This window comes from Astatotilapia calliptera, chromosome 4, assembly GCF_900246225.1.
Source record: "Astatotilapia calliptera chromosome 4, fAstCal1.2, whole genome shotgun sequence".
Classification (NCBI taxonomy): domain Eukaryota; kingdom Metazoa; phylum Chordata; class Actinopteri; order Cichliformes; family Cichlidae; genus Astatotilapia; species Astatotilapia calliptera.
The window spans coordinates 31,520,454-31,547,380 of NC_039305.1; the positions used below are offsets into that span (position 1 = coordinate 31,520,454).

The window sequence follows — 26,927 nt, forward strand, 5'->3', positions numbered from 1 at the left end:
GCCCAGATGACAATTCTGTCATTCACTGTATTTAAAAACTAGAGGAACCCCCTGAAGCCAAAAGCCAACACGGTGTGCAGACATTTTCAGAAACCATTTGTGGTGCAGTTGCTCTTTGGATGGGCATTCGTTATACAGCTGGTGACAGGTGTGGCTACAGGCATTGTTTTCAGGTTGATCATCCATGCTCCGAGGTGAAGGTCACAGCAACCTCATGTGAGAAAACACCTTTAATTTGGCAGGAATGTTCACTTACACTAAAGGATGAACTGATTTGGATTTGGTGCAAATTCTTGTGTATTTACTCAGATTATGACAAACTTTCACACCAGTGTGTTAGAATAAAAGATGATAGCATTTCATAACAAACAGGTTAAAGGATATCATCATATTTTTCTTCAAACACATTTATGGGCATTATCCGGTTGTTCAGTGATGACGTGACGAATCCTACTTCCGGGTCTAAAGTAGTCTGCGTTTAATATGGCTTTTGTGTTGTTAACATGTTTAATGTTTTGCATTTTCTTCTATTTAATCTCAAAAAGCTCCTAAAACAGTCAGTGATCACTGTTGACCTCCCTCGGCTTTTATTACCGCTAATCATTTATTTAAGCTCAGTTTTTAAAACCTTAGGATGTAGCTACAGCCCAGCCCATGCAGCAGTATATGAATGACTAACCTCGTATTGTGGATGGATTATCTCAGTTGTTCTCTTGGCTGAAGTTTGGTCCTTTTACAGCATCCTGCCATGCGATTACATTTGTTCCTGACCACCGAGAACACTCACGTTAACTTTTATCGAGTGAAAAAAAAGTTAGCTTGTTTATATTATGCTAACATAGCTGTGTCGCTAGCGGTCACGTAGCACATCATTATATACCAGCTAGCCCAACTTCAGTAACCCTACAAACGTCACTGCTTTTTAGTTTTCTGTCTTCATTTATGCTGGAAGTGATAGCAGAGCTGTACGTTTTAATTTGTTTCCAAAACCTCGCAGTCAGGACATGCTATATTGTATTTAGATAGAAGCTAGCGAGCTAACTCCCTGCTAACTTCTACCTCCGTTAAATGTCATAAATTCCGTTTTCATGGATGCCTGGATGTTAAACTCAATTGTTACACCTGGTAGAGCAGAACGCTGATCATTTTATTAAAGATGAAAGACTTTAGACAGTTTTTCAACTCTCAGTAATGCCATAGTGATCGTTTGATATATGGACCTGCAGCGGAGTTTAGGCCCAGACACGGCTAGTGACGTCAGACTGAACAACCGGATTGATGCCATAACGGAGAAACAGAGAGAAGATTGTGGTGATGTTTAACATTTGGTAGGAGGCTGAAATGACTGCACTAACCTTTGGTGGCCAACAGTAAAGAGTCAGACACGCAGGTAAACTGCAGCTTCACTGGTTGGTGGAAGCTGCAAAGTAGTAATCCCAGTTTATTTTGAACAAACACAGTGGGTCACATTTTGTGCACATAAAGTTTATTTAAGCTGTTTACTATTTTTGTTACTAACATAATCTCATCCCGTCTTTCCCTCTCTTTTCTTTTTCAGTCTTGGTTCCTCTGACAAGATCTGTGTGCAAACCAGCAACTAGAATTCTTTCTTTGCAATCAGAAATAGAAAAACAACAACAAAAAACACAAAAAGAACCAGAGAAACAACCCGCAGGATAATAATTGTCCTCCAACCCACCCACCGACTGGCCCTGACAGTATGTCTCACCTGATACAAAATGTAACCAGGCAACGCAGGAAATTACAGCAGCATGACGCTTTTAGTGGAACTCTGGACTTACTTACACACAGTCAGAGGCAGGACCCGTTTCAAGCAAAGATGGATACGTTGAAAGACGAATAGATGGACAAGAGGATGCCGGGATGACAGGGAGAAGGGGGGGTAAGGGGACGGCAGCAGCAAGGAGGCATCTCTCCTCAAACCACCGAACCAGCACAGCAGCGCAGGAGGAACCTGAGGATGAAAACCGTCGGCTTCTCCTACTTTATAAAGACGCATTGTGTAACAAATGGCTTAGAAAAATCAGTTGTCTAGCAAATACAAATTCAAGTCACAGTCTAATCAAAGCAATTCGGTTTCCAGGGAAAGCTGCAGTCCACGCTCCTGTGATGTCTGTCATCACTCAAAACAAAATCCAAATGACCAATGTTTCTATCCTTCTGAATGACCTAAAATAGCCCCTTTCACCCTACTACTAACTAGTGACCATGCCAAAACTTGATTAAGGGTTGCACTACAAGCTGAATCAATTAACACTAATCTTAAAGATGTGCACTATTTACCTACAAGGCATGGGAGGTAAACCAGACTTGCCTATTTTAAAAGTTTTAAAGAGGAAACAAACCTGAGGTACAAGAAGCCTTCACAAGTCCTCAGCCCCCATCTTTCAGTTCGACAGATCATTGGCCTCCACTCACTCTCATGTCTCCCCACATTCAGAACAATCACTCAGTCTGTGCCATGACCACAGCATGTATGAAAACACACACACACACACACACGTGCCCAGACTCACATTTAGGTTGTAGTATTTATAGGTGGTGGTGTTGTGTTATTTCATTCTTATTTTTTTAAGCCCAGTGAAGTCTTTCTACCTTAATTAGATATCCAAACATTGTGCGCACACACACACACACACACACACTGAAAATCGCAGTGTGACTATATAATTACTGACAGCTTCACAGCTACAGGCAGCAGCTATTGGTTCCCAATTTGCCCTTATGTAATGTAGATGAATGATTTTATTATCTCTCGTGTGTTCTCTTATTTGAATTTATTCCTCTTTTGGATTTGTACTATTTTATAATTGTTTTGTATTTGAATGACAGCACCTTAAAGAGAAACACAGTCAGAAGCGGTATGTTGAAGCAGTGGAGACAGGGTGGTTAGCTTACCCAGATCAAGTAGCGCTTGCAAAAACATTTGGGAAATATGCTTATTTGCTTCTTTTTCCAGGGAGTTGAGATGAGTTGATTGATACCGCTACAGCTGGTTGGCTTAGCTGAGGTTAGCTGGCTTGGTTCTGTCCAAAGTTAATAAAACCACCAAACCTGCACCCCCAGTGACCGTTTTGATTATATGATGATTTTATATCGACGTATCCGTGCAGAATATGAGCAGTTTTAAGAGGGTTTAGACCCGAAACCCGTTTGGTCATTTTTTTAGGAATGTTGAAATCAACTCTGCGACAGTTTAGACGGCAGCTCAGGCGTTTTGTAGCTTTGCAATGCAGTGTCCTGTGAAAACACCGTTACTGTGAGAATCCTAGAAAGAACAAAGCATTTGAAAGTAATCCACTAGGTAACTAGTGTTGATTGTATATGTTAAGTCGAGCTTTTTGGCAGTTGGACATCATAAGCTAACTGTGGCTTTGACTTAAAACCCAGGAACACAGGGCAGCCACATGCAAAAGCATGACTGCTTCACTAGAAATTCAGAGTTTATATCAATGAAGACGTCAGTTTAGCGATTGAGACCATGAATTCATTACAAAAGTACTTCTTGAGGTCAGAAAGTGATACGGAGGATCGTTTCCTCATAGACTTGGATACAATCAGATTTTGCAAACAGGAGTCGCCCCCTGCTGGCCATTAGAAAAAGCCCAGGTTTTCAGCACTTCCGCTCTAGCCTCACTTTCCACCAGAGGTGGAGCGTATATTTCCTTAGTTGACACTTCACTTTGCTTTTATCCTGATTCTAGTACATTGGAACTACCCTGACTAATTCAATTTTATTTCTATAACGCCAAATCGCAATGCCAATTGCCTCAAGGTGCTGAATATTTTAAGGCAAAGACCCTGCAATGATACAGAGAAAACCCCAGTAATCGCATGACCCCTGTGAGCAAGTGCTTGGTGACACTGGCAAGGAAGAACTCCCCTTTAACAGGAAGAAACCTCCAGCAGAACCAGGAAACCTCGGCGACTGTTTGGGGTGAAGGCAGTAAGATTCACACGAATGCGGGGACCCTCGTTACCTTTGAACAGAGCCACCTAGCTGCTTCATGTGAAGGTGACCCATCGAACAAGCATATTTTCCAGATGAACGTCTCCTGTAGAACAACACGATGCAGGGTTTTGACAATCACAGGAAGCTTATTTTTCTGGGAGATCGCCTGCTCGGCCATAACGGTCAGGGAAAGAAGACAAAATAGTCGCGCCTACTATTTGGATCCAGGTACAGCTAGTGGCTGCTGGTGGGGATGTACGAGTGATAGAAAACAGATCTGAGGAGGGAAGGTTGCTGAAGATGGGACCCAGAGTTAAGGAGAGAGTAGCTCTTCTTTCTGTCTCCCTAAAGTTTACCCTGTTGTTTACACTCCCAGACAAGCCGCTGCTCCAAGAGCAGAGGGGGCCACACTGCGGAGCAAAATGAATATGTGACATATCTGGCTGTTTTTGGAGAGGGGACGAGAGCCGAGGCTTAGCAGTAGGACGGATCACGGGTGTGCCCGTTTAAACGCCGGTGCACAGGATCAGGTAAAGGCTGCTTGGTAGTGTTGGATATAGCATTCCCACAACACACACTTACACGCACACACACGCACCAGCACTCCCACTGAGCTACGGTGAATGGAAGAGCCCTTATAGATCAAAAAACTGCACTAATACAATCATGCCAGCCAACCTTATCAGCCTTTTTTTTGTAATGGTTACAATAGATCGACCACCACTTAGTATTGCAAATCAGTGGATGTATTACTGGGATGGAATCACACTTGTAGAGCACAGATCGCCACTTCTTTAAAAAAAAACTCCACACAGACTTACGAAGACCACTCACTACTAACACGTCCCCCGTGCCCGACTCAATTCAAAGGGAAGTCTTAAAGATAGACAATCTGAGGAGGCCTTTATGCTTTCAATCATTATCTAGAACTATATAAAGAATCAGCCCACAAATTTAGCCCTACTAAAAAGCTAATCACCCATCCAACCTCACAAAATAACTGGACTGCCTGGCCACGTTCTTCACTGCAGGGAAAAGCGCGACATAGCTGGCCAATCGATGGCGATCATCTCATCAGCTTCGTAGAGAGATCTAGCTCCGCTGAGTAAGACATTAACGACGGCTAAAGGTGATTTCTTTTCTAATCTATGGAAGTGCCTCTGTATTCCCATTATGCAATTTGTCAAACATGAATTCAGGTTCTTTTTCTCACATATAAGCTATAGTGAATGGTGGAAAAAACATTTATGTCAGTAGGGGGAGAAAAAAACACGTTGACAGCTCACTAGATAATCACAAGCATCTTTATATATAATACACATATATATTTATAGATATATACTTTTTTTATTTGCAAGATAAGCTCTGTGGCAGTCTAGTTATTTTTTGAAGCATGGCGTACATCGCACAGTCATAGGATGCATCTCAGAAAAAAACCACACACACAGAAAAAGCTGATTTGAGGTAAAGTACCAGTTTGTAAACCCGCTCGCACCCGCGTTACAGGACATAAAGCTAAAGGACGGCAAACGCAACAGTAGATACATAGACAACAAGTGATGATGACGTAGTTGAGGTTAAAAGATAAAGCAGATTAGGTTTTGTTGTTTTCTTTCGTGTCTTGATGGGAAGTATTGTTCTTGAAACTAAATGATGTATGTTGATTGAGCCATGTGCAATGCCTTGGTAGAGGAATTGTGTTTGTTTGTTAGCGATTGTTTGAGGGTGTCACACAGAAAGAGGGAAACCCTCTTCTTTTTTCTTTGTTTTATCTTTTTTGGGGGGGAGGGGCTTTTGTTTGTTTTAAAGTCCACCTGCTCCGGGACTCTAAATATGAGAGCAGCGAGAAAAAAAATCCCAGTCTTTGTAAGTAAGTTTGGGGAAATTATTTTACATTTTTTTGTTCATTTTTAAAAACTTCATTTCTATTCATTTGTTTTCAAAAACCATGGGAGGGCTGAAGGAACAATTTTGCAACTCGTAAAATATATATCACTATGACAACTGGTGCTTTCGTAAAAGAATAAAGTACATTCAGTCTCTATTATACATAAATAATAATAAACAAGAACTAAGTGTTATCATAAAAAGCAAATTTTAGGAAAGTGTGCGTTATTCTATTTCTCTTTTTGTATTTACCGAGGGAGGGGGGCGGGGGGGTGAGAGGTTCATTGTAGGACAAAAGGCATTTTTCCTCCCCGAACTTTATCGCCACTGCAGGACAAACAAACAGGGAAAAAATGAAAATCACGTCAGATCTTGTTTCTTTTCTTTCTTTTCTTCTCCATCATGTTATGTCCAACACATCTAGCGTGGGACAAAGACAAGATCTTCCCCATTTTTGGGAGATGCACAAGTACGGATTCCCCAGTCCAAACCACCAATGATGACGTCCATAGAAATTAAAGAAAATGTTTCTTTTATTTTGGTTTTTTAATGTAAATGTCTACTTGTTTAAACAAGAAAGAAAGAAAGAAAGAAAGAGGGAATCAGCGGCCTCTGTCTGGCTGGGGGGGGGGGGTGCTGTCATCAATTTACCAACAATGTGAACCCTACCCCCCTATCCCAACCCTCCACACACACATGCACACACACACACACACACCACCATCCTCCCCCAATCCCCTTCCCCGCTGTAAATGATTATAAATATTTGTTTGGTGATGTAGTGTTATAGACTCAGAGCATCTTTAAAGGTTGTCCCTAAAAAGTGCCTTTTGTTCACAGATTCCATCTTGTAATCCTGAGTGCCCATCTCAAAAAAAGTCCCCTCCTTCATGCTTCTTCTGTATCTTTCTCTTCCTATTCTTCAGAGCTTTTTCAAGCAGTATACATAGTACTAAAGGAAATTGGTGTGATTTAGTTCCTCTTTTTATTGTTGAATTATTAAGAAAAGACGTAAAAAAAAAAAGACAAAACCTAAAAACAAAAAAAAAAGAATATTTTCTGTCTTGCTTCTCTTCCTCTGTATCTTGTCGTCTGTCTAACTTGGACACTGGAGTAGTCTGTAGCCGCGTACCCTTCTCCCACTTCCTTCCTTTTCTCCCTTTTCTCTGAACGGCGGGGTTAAAAAAAAAGAAGAAGAATACGCAAAGGTTTTTTTCTTTTGTTGTCTGAGCAGAATGCAGTTAGCTCACATGTTATTCTTGTCTGTACGCTTCACATTGTATTACCATACCCATCTTCTTCAGCTTCTCCATTCAAACAGCTAATGTAAGTGAACAAGTTACACCACAGGGCTCTGGGCTGTGCTGAGGACAAGGGCACAGGATGAGAAAAAGAAAGAAAGGTGGAGGGATAAAAGCACGAGGAATGTGATACTGGGCTTTAGGCGAGGGTGGTGACCAGCAGGACTGCTAGCGCAGGCAGGTTTGTTCGTTTGCAGGTTTCCTTGTTTCTGTTTTGTAATTGAATTTGAAATTTTTTTATTATTTCGTCTTGATGGACGATGCATCGTGACCTGGTTATGCATCTTGAGAACGAGTGAATGAGAATAGCTCTTGTAAAGAGAAGAAAAAACCATGAAAAATGACTCAAAGCACCTTAAAAACAGAGCGGTGCCACAGCACAGAGACTGAGATTCAGCACAATCCTTACAAAATGTGACTTATCGATCCATCACTATCCACCATGCGGTTCCAAATCCTGTAAACATTAGATGTAAGCACCGTGAGGCTCCACCAGCAAAATCGAGGAAGAAAAAAAAAGTATATGCAACGTTTAGATGTCTTTTTTTTGCATTAAGCGAATGAAGCCAGCAGCAGTATTATCAGCGAAGCCTTGACGAGTGAAAGCGCCATAGCTGAGAAGCCATATCAGAGACAAACAGGTCACACAGCAGAGCGAGTGCGCGTGTGTGTGTGTGCGTGAGCGTGTGCGTGAGCGTGTGCGCGCTTTAGTCGAGAGGCGGGCGTCTGCAGTATCCGACGCCTGCACCGTTCAAGAGCCCAGTCGGACCCTGTGGCCCAACCGTCAGCATGTTTCACTTTTACGTTTTCCTCGCTCAGTTTCTATCACTGTTTTAAGGATGCTGTTTAGCGATTTAGTGACTGAGCTCCCAAGCTAGACTAACCCCGCCACACCCTGAACCCCGCCCACCACAAGTGCCCCTCCCCCTCCTTCCCCTCTGTCAGAGCCGTCCCATCCTCAGACACACCTCCCAGAGCCCATGGTGAAATGCATGTGTTAATTACAGTTTCTTTTCCATAATAATAATAAAAAAACAGTTGATTGAATAAAAGGATGTTCTTGACTGTATCCTGCCTGTGTCGCCTGTCTTTGTTACCGTGTCCTCGTCAGCGCTGCAAGAGGAGAAGCACTCTGGACAGAAACGCTGTAACTGCCTGCTGGGACTGATGAGCTGAGGGAAGCCACACATGCATCTACTAGGAGGCCGAGGGGTAGGCAGGTTTTTGGAAACCAGATGTGACCAGATGTGATGCTGGGTAACAAATTCCTACTGTAGTATGAATTGGGTAACAACCAAAATTCACAGAGCTGTTCTAGGACTGAGCCCATGAACTCAACAGGAAGATGTTTGCAGAGGTCGGAGACGTTTTCCAAACATTTTGTAAGAGTCGGGTCAGATTTACTAACACGCTGTTCCAGCTCGAACTGGGCTTCAGTTTAAAATACAAATACTGATTTAATTGATGTGTTACTACTAGAGATGGCATGATACCACTTTGTTAACGTCCAATACCGATCTCATAAATTTGTATAGCTGCCGATACCGATATAAATCTGATATAGTCTATGTTTATAATCAATAAAAAGATGTTTAGTATCTTGTTGGATTTCGTATAAGTTCATCCTAAAATTTTAAAAGACAAAACACTAAAGCTATTCTATTCTATACACTGCACCCAAAATATTTCAGTTCAGCAATACTGATCTTGTTATTTAAACTCTTAGCAGAACTTTAAGTGTTTAAAGTAATATTCAAAAAATAATTTAAAATTTTATACAGGTTTCAAAAAGTCTTTGGCTCTGAAAAAAAGAAGTTGCAATATCAGCACAAAATAATGTTTATATTCGACAACTTGGAAAAAAAGCAGGTTGTAGAATGGACCCTTTTATACATAAATAGACATCCAGAGTGGAAAGCAGTGCAAATATGTGCAAACACAGCTTCTCACGACGCTCCTCTTTTAGCAAGATGAGTGCCAGTGTAAGCTGTTTCTATCACATTTAACCTGAGACAGAATTTTGTGTAATTTCTATACAAACTTAACACAAGTATGAAAAAAGTGTTTGTTTTGTTTGTGAAGACGTGAAAAAGTGTTGTTACATTACCATTCAGTTTGAGGGTTACAACAGAAAATGATGTATTTATCGTTCTCACGCAGACGGGATTATTTTACCAAACCAAGGAGATTTGGCCTGATAATTATTTTTATCCTCCTGTAACTTTATTGTATAAAGAGCTAAAACCTCCAAGGTTTCAGGAGTAGTTCGTCGTTATAAGAAGTGTTTGTCAACTAAAAATCAAGAATGTGGGAGTCTGTCTGTGATTCGGAAAGCCCAGCAGGGAAACACATTCTGTCTGCGATGCCTACCTTGGCAGCACATAGCGAGGCTCCAGATGCTTTCAGTGTGAACTCCAGACCCCCGACAGGTCTCGCACACAACTACCACGTGACGCATACTGCTCCGACGTGCTAAGGTCACTACCTGGGTTACGCCAAGTTTTGTGAGGTGCTTTTGTGATATTTAATGGATCGGATTACTTTTTTTTCTCCCCTATATCAGATCAGCATATCGGATCGGTCCATCTCTTGTTACTACCACCTAATTCTTTGATACTGCCACTACTTTTAAATACAGGTATATAGCCACAGTCTGTGGCACCATCAGATGGATACACTACATCACAGAGGTTCTCAGTTGGATTTAGGTCTGGGGACCTATGAGCACAGGTCCCAGTAAAGGCTGTTGGGCCCTTGGGCCACCCGCAGGCAGTATGGTTCTGACACTCTGACCACAAACATAACAGAACATTACATTACAGAGGAACCCACCCGAGGGATTGATCAAGTTTTATCTAATCCATCTAATCTAACATGCACGAGTATCCTGTTGGAGGTGATACTGTAGAGCTCTGGCAGTGCTCCTGTACTTCCCCGCATAAAGGAGCAGATACCGGTCCTGCAGCTGAGCTGATGATCTTCTACTATGATCTCCTGTCCAGCTCTTCTTAAGTAACACCCTGTCTCCTGGTATCCTCCCCACACTCTCACAACTGGGAGAAACTGCAGACCTGGTTGCCATAGGCTTACCTTGGAGGAGCTGAACGTTCAGCAGAGGACTGTAGACGTTTAGCCAAAAAACCAAACAAAACTAGAGCAAAATCAGTGAGGAGGGGTCAAAAAGAGCGCCAATGGTTTGTGTTCAGAACCAGCAAAAGCATTCCCTTCATGGGCGTGTGCACCTGGTGTCACTTTCATTTACACCAAAGGAGGTGAAATGAAATGGTTTCTGATTTCTAACTGGGGAGATTGGTGTCCTTGACACTTAACTGACTGTATTTTGTACTGTGATGCCCGAGAGTTGCCTTTATTTTCTGAGCAGTTGACTGAGTATAATGCCACACTTGAGGAACACAGTAAAATCACATAGAACTGAAGAAATCTGGACATAAAGACGACCCATCATACTACTTGGTCTGATGCTTCAGCACTTATGTGAGTATTCATTAATAAATGAATATTTACAGTTTTGGTCAACGTTAAATGTGAGTGACTCAAAACAGGTGAATGAAAACTTCCACCTAACGATGCACTACTATGGCAAGTCCTGCATCGAGAGGCGATAAAGAAGTGTTGATAAATGAGCCGTTAACTATCAAGATGTTTGTGAATTGTTGTCGTCTGTGGAGAGATGCAGTTTATCTTGTTTAGGACTACACACCTTTAGAGGACCAAATCTGTGCAAAAATGTGGATTCAGTGTCATTTTCTGTCAGGTATCAGTGTCGTGACGTTCTGATTGCAAAGGCACCTTTTCCTTTTGAACATGAACTGCATAAGCAGCAGGCTATCACTGCTAAGGTGGGACGCACCAAGACAGTTAGTTGGAATTTTTTTAAGGACCATCCTGCGTGTTCCCCTGATCTAAAGCCAATTGAGAAGCTTTGATGGATTGATGGCAACGGAGGTTTACAAAAATGGAAAAGAGTTCCAGACAGCAGATGCCATTCGTGCAGCCGTCTTCACCACTTGGAGAAATGTTCCCACTCACCTCATGGAAACACTTGCATCAAGCTTGCCGCAACAAAATTTTGAAGTGATCAACAATAACGATGCAGCTACTCATTACTGAGTTGGAACTTTGAGTTTTGATTTGGGGTGTTTGCAGGGTTTTTTGAGGTGTGGTCTTACAACTTCCTAACTTTTGATCAGCTGTAAAGCAGCCTGTTTCCGTTTAAGCGTCGCTTTGAATAAGCTGGATACTCGGAAAAATGTTTTGTCTCACTCTCATTTCTTCTTGTTGCGTGTTGAAGCTCGAATTGGAACCTAGTAAAGATCCAACCACGCAAAATATGATTTTTGCCATTTTTCAAGTGCACTGTACAAAGTAGGGTGAATGAGCTTAATCATTTCTATTTCAGTGGGTGTTGTGATTAACATTAACTATTTAGTGGATTAAGAGGACATATATGACAGGATTAAGTGTGAGAACATGAGTGTTCATCCTTTCTACCACTGTTCTTTTCCCGTCCCGCTGACATTCCTCAGGTCTTGTGGTTGTCAACAACATTTCAGTTCACCCTCACAATCCAACATGTTTTATGTGAAAACTATCAATAAATTCAGTATTGGCTGTAGTATGGAGCATATTTAACCACTAGGAGGCACCTCCTGACCAGGTGAGTGCATGATGCGCGCAGCGAGTGCGATCCATGCTGATGCAAATGACACACAGAGTCAGAGGCCTGAAAGACTGCTGATATTTAATGTAGCACAGCATAGTCTAAGATCATGTTGATGCTGTAGGACAGCTGTCAGTATAAACTGCCCTCACGCACACACAGGATGAGACTGCAGTTAACAGTTACCGTCTCCTTGCAGACCCGCATCAAGGTTTCCACACATCCCCACCTCACACACCACAAACCGGGGCCCCGTTCTCCGCGTGTGGACGCCTCAAGTCGTTCAAGGTTAGCTGATAATTTGATACGAGACCTGGACTGTTTCGGTTCTTTGAAGCCAGAGTTGTGGAATCCCACTTTTGCACTCATTTTCTGATCCAAATGTCTTAATAAAATCCATAACTGCATCTTTAATCTTAACTGTATCTACGCATGACAAAAAACCCAAAAAGAACGCACAACCCATTAAAAGATAGACATCAGAATGACAATGTATCTTCTTAAACACTAAAAATCCTAAATTAACCTGCAGAACTATTTGAAAGCTACTGTGCTGATTGGAGTTCCGGCTCCAGCTCCACGCACTGAGAACTTCATCCGAGGTTATCAGTCCTCAGAATGCTTTCAGATGAAATTAACTGTGCGACAATTTGCTCTGTTTTAGCCTGATAGCAGCATGTAGCTGGTTTTAGTCACCCCACACGTGTGAAGAACAGGGCCCGGGTCAGCAAAGCTTCAAAACAGTAATCTGTAGTGGGTCATGAGCCCGTGTGCACATACGGTGGGTATGATGGTGACGATGGATCAGATCTGTTCCTCACATTGCTCCTCATTAGCTGCTCTGTGTGCACTGGTAGCCTTCAATCCAACCCGTGCGCGCCTCCGTGTTGATCAACACTACTGCAAAGTAAGAGCACGGCCTTATGATCGACGGCAGGTGTGCAAGGGCCAACATCTCAAGTGAGTTTGACTCAACTTCAGTGGGTTTTTGTTCTTAATGATAACTACACATTACACACGGTAACAGGAGGCTAGCTAATCAGACTATAAAGGGAACAGCAGCATGTTTCTCTGCGTGGCCCTCTCAGACTCCGTGTCACAACATTCAGACAATGCCGGAGTGAATTTAGCATAACTGAATCTCTGCTTTATTCACGCTCCTATTTAGCCACATCACTTTAAATTCAGTTTGCCACAGACCAGGATGATTACAGGTCATCTGCTCCACGAGGAAGCTGAAGGCTTATTTGATTTCCAGACCTTTCCTTTCATTTTTTAGTGTCCGAAAGCTGATTTAGAAGGAAACTCAAATTTTAAAAAAGAAACTTTTGCAAACACCCAGACATGTCACTGTAGGTAGTAATCAGACAACGAGTTCACTTGTTCTTAAAGAGGAACTATCTTGCTCACTTTTAGCACTGCATTTTTATTCTTGGACTCTGCTAGAGAGGCGACGGAAGACTCGCAGCTCAAAATAATCCTCATCTTAAACTAGACTCAAGTTTCCCCCAAGAAACAGAAGATCTGAGCAGCAGGTGGGTGGGGACGCCCCTCTCTGTGACATCATACAGAGCCAAGAGAAGAAAAACTGCCTGAAAGTGATCATTTAAAGCAGTCAGACACCTGCCTCATGTGTATATACACATGGATCGTTAGTTGAAACTCGTTGCTATGTTTATTATTCCATAATTTTAACACTACATAAATATGACAGAATAAAGGAAAAGCATAACAAGTCTACTCTGATGCAACCTGTTAGAAAAAGAAGAGGTGGCTACAAAGCTCTGCTAATTAACGCTTTAGATGACGCAGTCTTCTCTGAAAGTCTGTGAGTGAAATTCTTTAACATATAAATTCGCTGCATTAGGTCATTCATTCCTCGTGATTATTGTAGGTTTTTTTTCCTTCATGATTGTCAATTTAGACGTTTGTCTCTTCGAAAGCTTAAAGCCTCATGAGTATGAAGCGATGCAAAGCGATGATGGTGACCTGGCACTGCTAATCCTCGGCACGCACACCTGCCACCACAAATTAAAGCCGTGTTCTTACGGAGAACACCACAGATGTTTACGAGTAGTGTTAATTGGCACAAGAAGCTATCAGCGCACATAAAACCCTCAGATGTTTGAGCGGGCGGGCACAGTGTTTGCAGGGACTCCTGACTGGGCAGCACAAAGTGAGGAACAGGAAAAGCAGATACTCATTTGTCAGTTTAGTTCTCATGTGGGCCGATGGTTCCCAGCAACGTCACGTCAGACAGAGAAAACAAGGGGGGCAGCAAGAACCAGTCCATCTATGTTGTTCCTCCACTGTTAGCTTCCAACACACGAGCAGTTTATACACACACGCACAGACACACAAACAGGCTCGCACACAGATTACGTGCGGTGAGGAGTAACGTGCTTCCTTACAATCGCGGCTACAGCATTAACAAACTTAGAGGATGCCAGATCGATTACTTTTTCAGCTTAACTGTATCGCATCCATCTGCACAGGCATACGTGGACACACACGCAGACACGAGCACACACTCTCACTGCCCCGCCCCCCCCCCCCCACCCGAATGTTCACAAAGCGCGTCTAAAATCAAATTATAGATCTCCCCTAAACAAACCCCACACATTCCATTGGAATTCACGTGGATTTCATAATTCTTCCACTTTTTTTTTCTTCTTTAAAACCGCCCCGACCTTCCTGCACACAACCGTCGACCTTGTGTACTTGTAATCCCTCCGAAACCTAAACCCTCCCCCGTCTCCCCTTCCCATCCCCCTGCCCCGCCACCCCTCTTCTCCCACCCCCCTCCACCCTTCTCCCGTCACTGGCTTCCCCCCCTCCTGTTTGGGATGAGCTGAGGTTGTACAGTAAAATCTGGGGGTGCAGTCTTTATGCTGAGCTGAAGAAGAGGGGTGAAGGGTAGGAGGGAGGAGCAGGAAGGCAGTGACCCTCTGCCGTTCAGTCGTCTTCCAGTCCCTGGTTGAGGAGAAAGTTGGCCGCCAGGTTCTCGTTCTTCTCGCAGGCAAAGTAGGCCTGAATGACCAGCGCCTCAGGGAAACCCAACGCTTTTAACTGCTCCGTTGGAAGTCATGGAAGAGCAGAGGAAAGAGAAGAGGAAGATGGGCGTTTAAAACCAACCGCCTTTTTTTAATTAAAGAAAGTGCCGATGTTTAGCCTTTACTCTTCGCTCACCCTTTCAATGGCTTCCTTCTCCTGAGGTGTAACCTGGATGTAGTTGACAGGCGCGCCTTCCTCCCCTGCTGCCCCCATCTCTCCAACCTCTGGTGCATCTCCCCCCTCTCCCACTGGTTCGTTCAACATCTGGATAAACAGCTCCTGATGCTGACTGATTTGCTAGTTGGGAGAGGAAAAAAAGAAGAATTTAAAAAGCTTCTCACAGAGACGAGCAGCAGGAGGACTCGGACAGGCTGTGGTACCTGTAGAAGCTGAGGATTCTCCCGGCCTAGCTGCTGGAGGAGAGCGGGAAGCAGGGCGGGGTTCTGCTGGATGGCCTGTCTCATGTGCAGGAACTGGGGCTGAGTGCGCAGGAATGCAAGCGGGTTCTCTCCTAGAGCACAAAAAGAATGAGCAACAGTGAGAGTTTTGTCCTCTTTCAACATTTCCACCAGGAAACTTGTGCGAGCCTGCAGCTGTGACCCATGTGTGTGTTTGGGATTAGTTACATCAACAATGTTGCACACTATGACTGCAGCATGACCAGCTCAAACAGCTAATCACTTATTCTTTGATAGCAAAGACTGAACAGCTGTGCTGCATGCATTCATGTCCACAAGGACCGTGATGTCATTTTAACACCACTCTAGTTTTGCCTCTGCACACCACCAGCTCTGCACACCACCAGCTCTGCACACCACCAGCTCTGCACACCACCAGCTCTGCACACCACCAGTGGCTTTTAATTCAAATCTTGCATCTGCTCTAGCTGTCATGTAGTCACAGGCCTCATTGGGCCATCAAACTAAGTCATTTGTCTCATTATTTTTGAGGATCTGAAGATGGACGACTGTGTACAAGTCACCCAGCCCCCCCACAATGAACTGAGGAATCTTTTTGTTAGATGATGTAATATAGTTACTGATTTTTAAAGGTCATCTTTTCCAGTCTTACAATTATTACCAAAAACCTTCTTCCACTCAACCTCCTCCACAGCATGCAGAAATGTACACGATCTATCAAACACTGAACCCTTGATGTATTATTAAACATTAAACATGAAGCGATGCCACAAGTCAGTACGTACAGCTTTACATTATGTTTGTAACTAATGACTTCTCCCATAATACCAAACTAGCTGTTACAGCCTTGGAACAGGCTGCATAGTAAAGAGTGTATTTCTATCCATGCATGCAGATCCACGATGAGTCTCCTGGTAAACTAACTGGAAATCAGAAATAGGGTACGGGTGAGCTGCAAGTCTGCAGTGATGTGATGGACGTGCAGGTTTGATGCCACCTAACAGGTTTAACAACACTTCATACAAGCCTGTGGTGGAGAACCGCTTAGCCACTACTGAGTCACGATGAGTCATCTTGCAGTGACAGTTATTAAGTGTAGCTGTGTCTACACCCCTGCAGCAGTCACACATTCCAGCGCTCTGGAAAAAAATCTTATTTTTGACGCGAGACGTGTTTTTTCTACCTTTTAAAATCAAAGCTTACACAGTGCCAGTGACTGTGCTGTTTGTCACACAGCTGCCAGAGATGCACAAACACACTTGACACCATGTTTGTGTTTGGATCACAGCGAGTCGGATGCCCTACCTTCTGGTACAGACGGAGCTTCTGTGGTTCCAGATGTGGGAGCCTGCGCTGGGGGATTACTCTCCTGGACTGGGCTGCTAGGGATACCCTGCAAACAACAATACAACTGTCAATCACACCCACAGACATTTAAGCAGGCTAAGACCATTAAAGTCTACGGTCATACGGTCATTCTGCAATAGCCACGCTCTGTGGCACACAGGCATATTTCACTCTTTATATACCACAACATCAACACAACAGCTAACAGCCACAACCAATAGTAGATATTCAAAGACATGTTTGGCAGTTAAAATCATCTATTATTTCTTGCCAGTTAGAAAGTACATCGACATCCTATGTTTTCACTCATAAATCAAATGCTACATTTTTTTAAAAGAATAAAAACATAATCAAAACATTGAAGTTTTTATTTGACATCATGCTTGAGATTTATCTGCCATATTGGACATAATGCAAACCAGTTGCTAGGGAAATGTGTGGTTGCTGGATGTCTCCAAATACTCTACAAGCTGAGCAGCAGCACAACGTGAGAAACTGACGCAAACCAGAGACGGAGAACGATGGCCTGTACAGTCAGAGCTGTTCCTAAGCGCTCCAGCAACATGTTTCCAAAGGAGCAACTTTCACTTTGAAGGCAAACTGTCTCCGCTTCAGGTTTATGTTGCACAGATTCAAAACAGCTCCAAGAGCAGCTGAACAGCACTTGTGTACACGTCTGTCACTTTCATTCACACTAGGACAGCAGCTATGTGCTACTGACCACTCAATGAATACTTGTCTTTCCCGAGGGACAGGTGGTTGCCAAGAGGTGACTGACCAGTGTGCAGGCCTGTTTGACGGGCTTCAGCAACATTTTCCCTCAGTACCAGTGGTTGCCAGATAGTCTCTAGGCCTGTGTGACTGCTCCCACTGTCACCATGAGTCCAAACTGGTTATTGGTCACATGTTTGCAAAACCTCAATACTTTTCCTGAGCCCATGTGAAGGATGAGTATTTCTGTCTGTTGGTCTGTTAAATTAGAGCTTACTGTAACTAATATTTGCAGAAATGCTCTGTTAAAAGACCAACATGTCTGTCTGTGCTGCAAACACCTGAGAGTGAGTCTCCTATACACACAGAAACAGATGAAAGCCATTTTAGCCGCACTTATGGCTACTGTGGCTGAATCACTCATCTCTGTATGCAAACATCTCCCTAGTGTCTCAGCATCACCAGCAGCAGCAATGCAGCTACTGTGTTTTCATGCAGTATGCATTGTGGAGAGTGACGCCCACCACCATGACTAGCTCGTGTTATAACGCCCTCCCCTTGATGTGTGTGACGTACAGTAAGAAGGTACTCCACGGCTCTGTGGGGGTTGTTGAAACTGGCCCGTAGCGCAGCCACAACTCTCTCCCTTTCATAGCCCATAGACATGATCTCCGTCAGCATCGCCTCATACTCCGCTCCGGTCACTGAAAGGGCACATGTAAACGTTTGAAACAAACATGGTATGCTTGTTTGCAAATCAACACATTTTAAAAAAAAATATCCTCTGAAATTTCATCAAACATTTATCGTACTGACAAATTAAATCCACTTTGTACAATCGAGACAACTTTCAGACTCCGAGCTTTTACCATGAAAACACTGAAATAGAATCTCAGCAAACTTTTTATTACAACATGATTTAAACAGAATCACTTTACGCATACACTCCCCTCTCTTATAATGGGAATCCCCCGTTACTCATAGGCACAACAAGAGGCGGCTTGCGTTTGTCAGAGCCTAAATATAGAAATGGCATGTAGCACACTGCAGCCAGTTAAGTCCCACTTTTACAACAGTAACAGCTTCTGGTAGTTCATGTAAGCGTTACACAACACAGGCTATTGTCTGTCTCTGTACAGTTCACTTTTAACAGCTACTTTTTAAATAAAGCTATTTCATTAAGACAGGCGCCAGCTGCTTTTATCCGATCCTGCGATGTAAGTCTGATAGCTTGCTTTACCTACCCAGCGTCGAGGATGCATCCAGGCCCTGACTTCCACCACTGGAGCTACAAAAAAGAAAGTTGGAGCGAGGGAAAAAATATACATTAGACAGGTTTCCTGTGATTTCATGTGAACGGAGGCTGTGCTGAGAGAGGCACCAGGCAATGGTGATGGAGGTGAGCTTGGTGATCAACATCTGTTCCATCCAATTAACAAAAAAACAAAACAAACAAAATCATACAGGCAATGGTTAAACTGGATTAAAACACATTTACAAAAAACAACAACAAAACAAACACGAACAACAAAACCTCAGTTGCTTCTAAAAGCCTGTGGACTTGATGCCCCACAGAAAGTCTAAAATATAATATTCACTCCTATACGCTTGGCCTTTCTTAACCTTCCTCACAGCATTAGCAATTAGCCAAGAGAGTCCGCTGATCACGTAACGTCAACAAGCGGACATTTCTCAAACAACCACAAATTTCACAAAACTCAAAAAACACAAACTCTGGTGTAACTTCAGACAATTTTATCACCAACAACACTGGAGATAGAGCAAGTTCAGATTAGTCAGGAGGCTGCTGCATTAAACTGACTGACTAAGCAGGTAAGCTAACATGATGAGCATAACTAAAAGCTGGTTTTAATGCCCATACAACCAACTGTATGGCTCAGTCAGGTCGAGCTTAGGATTTCTTTTGGGTAACATTAGCTAAAACTTGTTTGCCTGATTTCAGGCATAAACACTAGACTTGAACTACAGTGTCTATGCCAGCTAATTAACCCAAAGCACAGGGAGGCGATCTTTCTAGCAAACCTTTTTTTAATTGAATTATCAGATAACAGTATAAATTTGATGCTACCAGATTCCAATACCAGTTGTAGCTAGGCTAACTGTAGCTTTTTTTCTTGCCATCGTTGCTGCTGGGAACTCACTCCCAAGTGGAAGTCCTAGTTAAAAAGCTTTTCAAATCACTAAATGAGTTATGATGCTAAATTATTTATTATACCACATAATGGTGCATAGTAAGTAACGGTAATAATTAGTGGTACACAGATAGTTGGGCAGCTGCAACTCTGTTGAACAGTTTATTCAAAGCCATTGTAAGTATGTAGATTTAACTATACATGAGTCCAGTACATACAAGCAGGTCAACTCCTGCTCAGACACACTGGAAATGTTTAAAATGGTTTTATTACAGACTAATCATGCACATCTTTTCCCAAGGTATGCCTGCTAAATACAAAGCATAACATTTTGGTTTGTAATTTAGCCAACTTATTGACAAACATGAAGCCTAAGAGCAGATCCCACAGATTTAGATTCTAAGCAGCTGAATGACGTACAGGAAAACACAGGATGACACGAGACAGAAAAGGGGATGGCTCGCTAGTTATCTGCAGCTGATCTTTGACCAAAAAAAAGACAGGATTGATTTCCACTACAAATCTCACTCTAAGAGAATTTCTATATTTGATGGTGATTCTCTTAAATTGATAAATAGAATTTTATTTTAGTCACCAGATGAGGCAGCCCAACCAAGAGTGTGTGCATGGGAAGCACTCCAGTTATGAGTTGTGTGCTCGGGTTAAAACCCTCCCTATTCATATCTTAAAAGTTATCAGCTGTGATATTGACTTGAACAAGTCCTATAATATGTTTTATTACTAAAATGTAATACCTACAGTTGTTTTCATTATTGATTAATCGCGCCGACTGGTTTCTAACAACCAAAGACGGTCGGCTGTATGTCTACAACCAGACAGATATCCACTTAACATGATAAACAGAAGCATTAATCAATGGCTTATCAGCTTGGAGAATTTAAAAAAGGAAAAAGAAATGACTAATTTATGATTGTAATTTCCCACCAATCACTTAATTAATGCACAGTTCTTACAGCTCTAAACATTTCTCACTTACATTCTGGAAAATATGATGTAGTGACATCATCCAGTTTTCTCCTTTATCAGAGTAAACTTTAATGATCAGCATGGCCAATTATCACAGGCAATATTTGCCATGTTTAAAGCTATTGGAATTATTACACTTTGACACATTTTCCTATAAAATAGTTAAGAATGTGCAGAGCTGGCTCTGATGGAGGCCTGAAAAGAGCAGGAGGCAGGACACAGGATGTTCAATTGCTAGCTGTGACTTTGCCTACACTCTTCTCACACTGGCACAAATTAGGTGCATTCAGAAACCAGACAGACTCTATAATATGACACTGGCTGGTTAAAGGCTGTTTAATGTCCGAGCTGTCCAGATCATACAATTATCTCCACTTAGTAGTGTCTACACGAGTTCAGCTGGCAGTGCAGAAAAACAGCTTTAGTAATAGAGAGAGTGTACCTAGCTGGTTGTTGTGGTTCTGTGGCTACGGCACTTGACTCCTCTTTGGCCTCCCCGCTAGGAATGGGGACAGCTGCAGGGGCAGGGGCTGGGGCTGGAGTTGGGTTTGTAGTCGGGGCAGCTGTTGATGTGGAGCCAGAGTCCTGTACTGGGGGTTTGGGTGCTTCTGAGACTGATGGTGAGGCTGCAACTGCAGGCTTAGCCTTTTGTTTATTTAAAAAAAAAAGTGCTATTAGACTATCAACATATTGTTAAATCTGTTTAACAAGAAAAGAAGCCAAATACACTGATGCCAGCCACAAGTATTAATTAGGATCTCACCTTGGACACCATCACTACAACAAAGTTCTTCTCATCAATTTTGTAGTCCTTAATCGGTGTGTCATCTTGCAAAATTTTCCCAGCATATATCAGCTTCTGCCCGGACACAGGAAAGTTGTCTTTTCCCCTTTCTGCTTCTATCTTCTCTTTCAAGGCCTTCACCTAATAATAATAACAAAACAAGAAACAAAAACCACCCCAGGACTCATTATTATCCATGACATGTCTTCCAGTGCTTGTAATACCAGAGGTTTAATATTAGATGGCCGGCTTTCCTTCAAGTCATTACAAAGCAGGGAGTCATCCTAGCTGACTTCAGCTTTAAAGTTAGGGATCCTAATGCTATAAAATGCAGTGGTCTATTTCACACCTGGTCTATTACGTGTTTACTAAAAACTAAATTTTGGAATGTCACAAGAATTATATCCACTGAGAGTATGCTCGTACTATTTCATTATAATATATCACTTAACAATGGGCCCTGCAACTACACCTTCGGATGTGAGGACATGCTAATAGAAAGAGTCAGTTTCTGAGTGAAGCTAATCGCAATTGGCAGTGTCATAGGCGTTAGCATTAGCAATCACGAGCGTAGTCCACAGCTTGCGTTCATCAAAAAATATTAGATTTAAATCCTAACCCATATCACCCTTTAACAAAGAGTAGTAGCCACACCCGCGAAACAATATTTAAATGATGAAAAAAGTCGTTTAAAACTGTGTCGCTATGACTTTGATAATGGGCTACTCTGCTAGCTAGCTTGCTAACGCTAACTCATCACAGAAGTGAGGCGTCGCGTTGTTTTGCGGTTTCTTGTGGGTTGCCTCTTTGTAACGTGTGCGACTATTGCGAAGCCTCCAGTCGAGTCTAGTTGTTAGTCGTTCTTTAATGTGTAATATAAATGAATGGAAAGCTGTCGGGTCTTCACGCAAAGCCAAAACACAGGTCCCGCAGCTAGCACTGTTAGCTTAAAGCACGTTAGCTATAGCCACTCACCGTTTGTTCGGGGTCTATCTCAATCTGAATAGTCTGCTGCTGCAGCGTTTTAAGTGTGATCTGCATGGTAGCGGCGACTGACGCTGGGTCAGAGGTGCTTCAAACGGAGAAACAGCTGCTCGCTAAACAGTTAATTTGTTTTTAAAGTTGGCGTTTCGGGTAAGATAACAACTAGCCGAGAAATGTGTGTATCCATGAGCATTCAGCAACTCGCCATCTTTGGTGACAAGTTGGTGGTGCGGCGAGGAAAGCTCCGCCAGAGATCTCGCGTTCACGTGCTCTGCTCCGTGACTATGGCAAGCTATGGGGTTTCTATCTACACAGTCAGCGTGTCCACATGGGACAATTATTATGAAAATATGGCCAATTAGAGTTACAACAGGTTAAAGTCAGAAAACTTCATGTTATTGTAAAATTTAGTTTATATTATCTGAAATGTGACAATAACATTAACGAACTGGTAGTTAAATAACATGGTTTTGTTGCAAATCAATTAAAATAAACAAAAGAATCAATCTTGTGATTGGGTCACGGCAACTGCTACAATAGTGAGCACCCACAGACCTTTTTAAGCAGCAGCTGTTTTTGTATGACAGTCTGTAAATCAAGCTGTGTAATGATTTCAATTCTGTACCTACAGAGAACAAAGCGTTTTAAACGTTTAGTAACACCTGTGGCGTGGATGCAGTGTGTGTCCGTCTGTATCAAACTATAAGCACAAAGTCCAGAACGCTTAATAATTACATTGGGCTCATGAAGAAAATATTCAAGTTGGAAATGCTTACTGACCTAAACACTCACCGGCCAGGTCATGACTTTCATGTCAATATGGACCAAAGTCTCTTAGGGATGTTTTCCAGCACCTTGTTGAATCTATGCCGTGAAGACTTAAAGGAGTTCTGAAGGGAAAAGGCGGACCCGGTACTCGCAAGATGTACCTAAGGACACGGTGAATGTATGTTCAATGAGAAGAAAATGACATAACAACAGTCAGTGGAAACCAAAACCATCAGCCCTTATCAGACTGGATTTAAATTATACCAATTATGGAAACTAGAAATTCTCCAAGTGTTCATTTTTTCTTTTTCTTTCTTTTGTTTTGTTTTTTGAACCATGAGAGAAGTACTGTCGTTGTGTCTATTATCCCATTATTAATAGATTACCGAAGATATCCAAAGTTTGCCTTTTGCATGGCCACTTTCCTGTGGTGCTTCGATTAGAAATCTACCACATATCTGAACACAAGTACACGAAAGATCCACTTTTTAACTCCTTATTGAAATTGAAATATTACGTAGAGTAACTACAAAAAAGGCAAAATAAAATTCACATCCTTTAACATCCACCAGAGGGCGCTGCAGCTTCCTCTGGACCTACTTCCCAGGCTTTGCAGCGCTTTCAGATTGGCAGTGTCCCCAGCGTTTGGGCACAGATAGTTGTGCTACAATAACAGTCCCATATAAACTCAGCCCTGTATTGATCACAACTGTAAAGTTTAGTTACTCTATGTTGCGCATTGACAAAAACTACCTATAAGGTACACACACACACACACACACACACACACACACACACACACACACACACACACACACACACACACACACACACACGGTGAAAGCAGTTTGGAGAATGGTTTGTTGGCATCTTGTTCAAACACACACTGCAAGCACGCAATTTATCAGTAATCAGTGCAGTTTAGTGTTACAGTCACCAGAGGGCAGAGTTTGACCACTCCGAAACACATTCTGATTGAAATGAAGAGGATATAGAAAACATGGGACATTTTTGAGCAATAAAAACCAGCATGTGTGTGAGAGAGATTGTGTTTGTATGTGAGGCTGCTTTGGTTGTTTAACTGAAGCCTTCACGAGAATGGGAACTGGGCACTGTCATCAGACACATGCTGAGCCCGTACTACAGAGGGTGGATGCAAAGGTTTTACTCAGAGTTACACGACTGTGCCTTTTGAGAAACACGGGGAATGAGGAAATAGCTTGTTTCCATTTTACAAACCTTTAGATGAATGTAAAGTGTGGTAGGTGCTACAGTAATCTGTAATATAATAGCCTATGTGTGTGATTTGTTACAAATGCACACAACAATGTGCACATACATTGAGCCAACGATCAGTCAAGTCTTGAGCCAGCTTTGTGACATCAATTTTTTATCAAGTTACCCTCCTTCCATCGTTCACTGCCAGGTTTGCGAGGGTCTCCCTGCCTCTCCCGCGGCTCCTCATCCTCCTCATGATCATCCTCCTATTCTTCTCAAGATTTTTTTTCCCCTTTCAACCTTTATTATACTTGTATTTGGTGATTTTTGTCACACCTGATGCTACCTCTACCAAAGTGGCTTACCCTGTTTTGTGTGAAATCAGGAGAAAAAGGGTGAGGGCTACGAGGGGAGAGATCACGGAAGAACAGAGGGAAGTGAAGACAAGATTAGAAAGAGAGCGGAGAGAGGAAGGAACAGAGGGATGAGTGATGAAGTGAAAGGAGAAGGGTGTCAAAGGGGGAACGTCTGGAGCGTAAGAGATTGATGAAGAAGAATGAGAGACGGTGTGTGTGTGTGTGTGTGTGTGTGTGTGTGTGTGTGTGTGTGTGTGTGTGTGTGTGTGTAAGAGAGAGGATGGTGCCCTAAATGTGTGTTCATCTGGGTTAATTCTCAAGGACAGGAACTATTAAAGATTAACAACCAACCACCATGTTTTATTGAGACCAGCCGCATTTGCAGGCATATGGCTCTAAACACAGACCCACTTAAATGTCTGTGATTGTGTGTCCGCTTTTGTGTGCATGTGTGTGTTTTTCTGGAGGCTTTTATTTTGTTCAAACAAAACGACAGTCTTTTCTAGGACGATATGACTGTAAGCTTGGCTGTTTGCTGGAGTGCTGCAGTCAAACCTCGATTACATCAGCCTCACTTAAGCCACACACCTGACAATAGAGTGCTACAGTATTATGGAGTTAACCAGAAACTGCAAATAATGGCTGTTAAATGATCTCTTGGATGTATGGAAGAAGCATTTACAAAGTAAATAAAACACTAAATCTTGGTGCCACTACTCACCAAATCTGACACCACGACTGTCTGGTTAAAAGCATCGAGGGGCAGCCACATTTAAAACGATATGTGGAGACCATAGAAAGCCAGTGCAAGTGTGACGCAAATTAGGTGTCCAGACTTTAAAGTGAGTGATTAAAGTGATTAAGCAATTAGAGCCAAAGATACAGCCGATTAACACGATAAGGTGGCAAATACATTAGACAGTTATCTAGGCAACCAGAGCATGGAGCCATCTTCTAGAGTGAAGCCCAACCGCTGATATTAGCCATTTGCTGACTCAAATTAAAAAAACTAAAGAAGGGATGGGAGAAACACCATTCAACCATGTTCGAGTACTGATTTAGCATAGTTTGTCCACCAGAGGGCACTCTGAAACGTCTCAGATGCCAACGCAGGGCGTAACAATCGGCTGTTCCAAGCAGTGTTGGGCAGAGCGTGCCTGACATGTTATGATAATAAAACAAGCTTATTTTTTAAATTCCATTATCATATTATCTTGGTAATTACTCATAAGTAACTGCACATGACCAAAATATCAGATTTATCTAACAAATTCTATATCGGTCGGGCTCTATTCTTGAAACACTGTAGCAGTTTTTATTGATGACTCCCCAATCTAGCTGTTAACACAAGTGGGTGGCATGTATTCCTGTCTTATACAGGCTATACCAGCTATATTATTTCAACATGCTGCAGCCAAAAGTCTTATATACCAGCAGTCTAAGGAGCTTGGAAAGAAAAGCGTCTGGACTTCCTTAAGTTGCTTGAAGACGTTTCACCTCTCATCCGAGAAGCTTCTTCAGTTCTAGGGTGGGGAGAGTCCCAGATTTAAGTTGTAGGGGATTGTCCCCCAAGAGGGTCACGAACCTCCTGTTGATCCTCTACCTAATCACACAAGCCAAGGTGTGAAAATGGGTGTAGGTCGCAATCAGCCAAGGTTTCAGGTGAACTCATTGTGAAGCCTGGCCCCACCCAACTTGAGATTGCTTGAGGTCAGATGGCCCAGGATGTGAGTGACGTTAAGGTGTCTGGGAAGGATCTCAAAACTGGATTATAGATGGCAGACAGTTGGTGTCGTAAACCCCCGCCTCTGTTCAAAGATGGCTGTTCACAGACTTCTTTCACTCTTCTTTCAAACCATCTGTCTTCTCTGTCCAAATTGTGAACGTTGGCATCCTCAAGACAGATGATAGGGTGGAGCTAGGTTTCACAGCGGGTTCACCCGAAACATGGGACTTAAATCTGGGACTCTCCACCATTTGACCTTTGAACTGAAGAAGCCTCTCGGATGAGACGTGAAACATCTTCAAGTAACTTAAGGAAGTCCAGATGATTTTCTTTCCAAGCTCGATAGACTACCATAACCTGGATGACTGAGAACCTTCACAGATATACCAGCAGTCCTAACTTTAATGGTTCTGAAATACTGCAGCAAGACGGCTAACAAAAGCAAACCCCTGCATCCATACACTGCTTATTTGTATGATTTAGAACTGCTTAAGATTTTTTAATGATGTCTGTGAAGGTTCTCAGTCATCCAGGTCATCGTGGTCAAAGGATCCTGCAAAGAAAAGCGTCTGGACTTC

General features: G+C 42.6%; 2 protein-coding genes across 20 annotated transcripts in view; one reads left to right on the top strand and one right to left on the bottom strand.

Moving 5' to 3' along the window:
- nfixb (nuclear factor I/Xb) overlaps positions 1-5,867 on the top strand; it is a 132,886-nt gene extending 127,019 nt beyond the window's left edge. For all 18 annotated transcript variants that reach the window (XM_026166109.1, XM_026166110.1, XM_026166113.1 and 15 more), the window contains one exon: positions 1,559-5,867. In XM_026166109.1, the coding sequence (XP_026021894.1) occupies positions 1,559-1,573 (15 nt within the window). In that variant the 3' untranslated portion in view covers positions 1,574-5,867. The remainder of the gene's footprint in view (positions 1-1,558) is intronic.
- An 8,778-nt stretch (positions 5,868-14,645) lies between these two features.
- Positions 14,646-22,593, bottom strand: rad23aa (RAD23 homolog A, nucleotide excision repair protein a). 2 transcript variants are annotated; one of them, XM_026166128.1, is made up of 9 exons: positions 22,487-22,593; positions 21,277-21,438; positions 20,956-21,158; positions 18,618-18,661; positions 17,950-18,077; positions 16,621-16,708; positions 15,277-15,407; positions 15,032-15,193; positions 14,646-14,911 (listed from the first exon to the last, which is right to left on the bottom strand). In XM_026166128.1, the coding sequence occupies exons 1-9, from the start codon at positions 22,487-22,489 to the stop codon at positions 14,798-14,800; spliced, it is 1,035 nt and encodes a 344-aa protein (XP_026021913.1). In that variant the 5' UTR covers positions 22,490-22,593; the 3' UTR covers positions 14,646-14,797. The 2 variants fall into 2 exon arrangements, with proteins under 2 accessions (XP_026021913.1, XP_026021912.1); XM_026166127.1 differs by having other exon boundaries at positions 22,273-22,591.
- Positions 22,594-26,927: the final 4,334 nt, after the last annotated feature.

What these genes read in the sequence shown, in the direction of transcription:
- rad23aa (XM_026166127.1), bottom strand. Translation starts at nt 22,338, where the DNA reads ATGCAGATCACACTTAAAACGCTGCAGCAGCAGACTATTCAGATTGAG. An exon ending in TTGTAGTGATGGTGTCCAAG is followed by an intron (nt 21,159 to 21,276) that starts GTGAGATCCTAA and finishes AATAAACAAAAG; the next exon opens with GCTAAGCCTGCAGTTGCAGC. An exon ending in CCGTGGAGTACCTTCTTACT is followed by an intron (nt 16,709 to 17,949) that starts GTACGTCACACA and finishes TGTTGTTTGCAG; the next exon opens with GGTATCCCTAGCAGCCCAGT.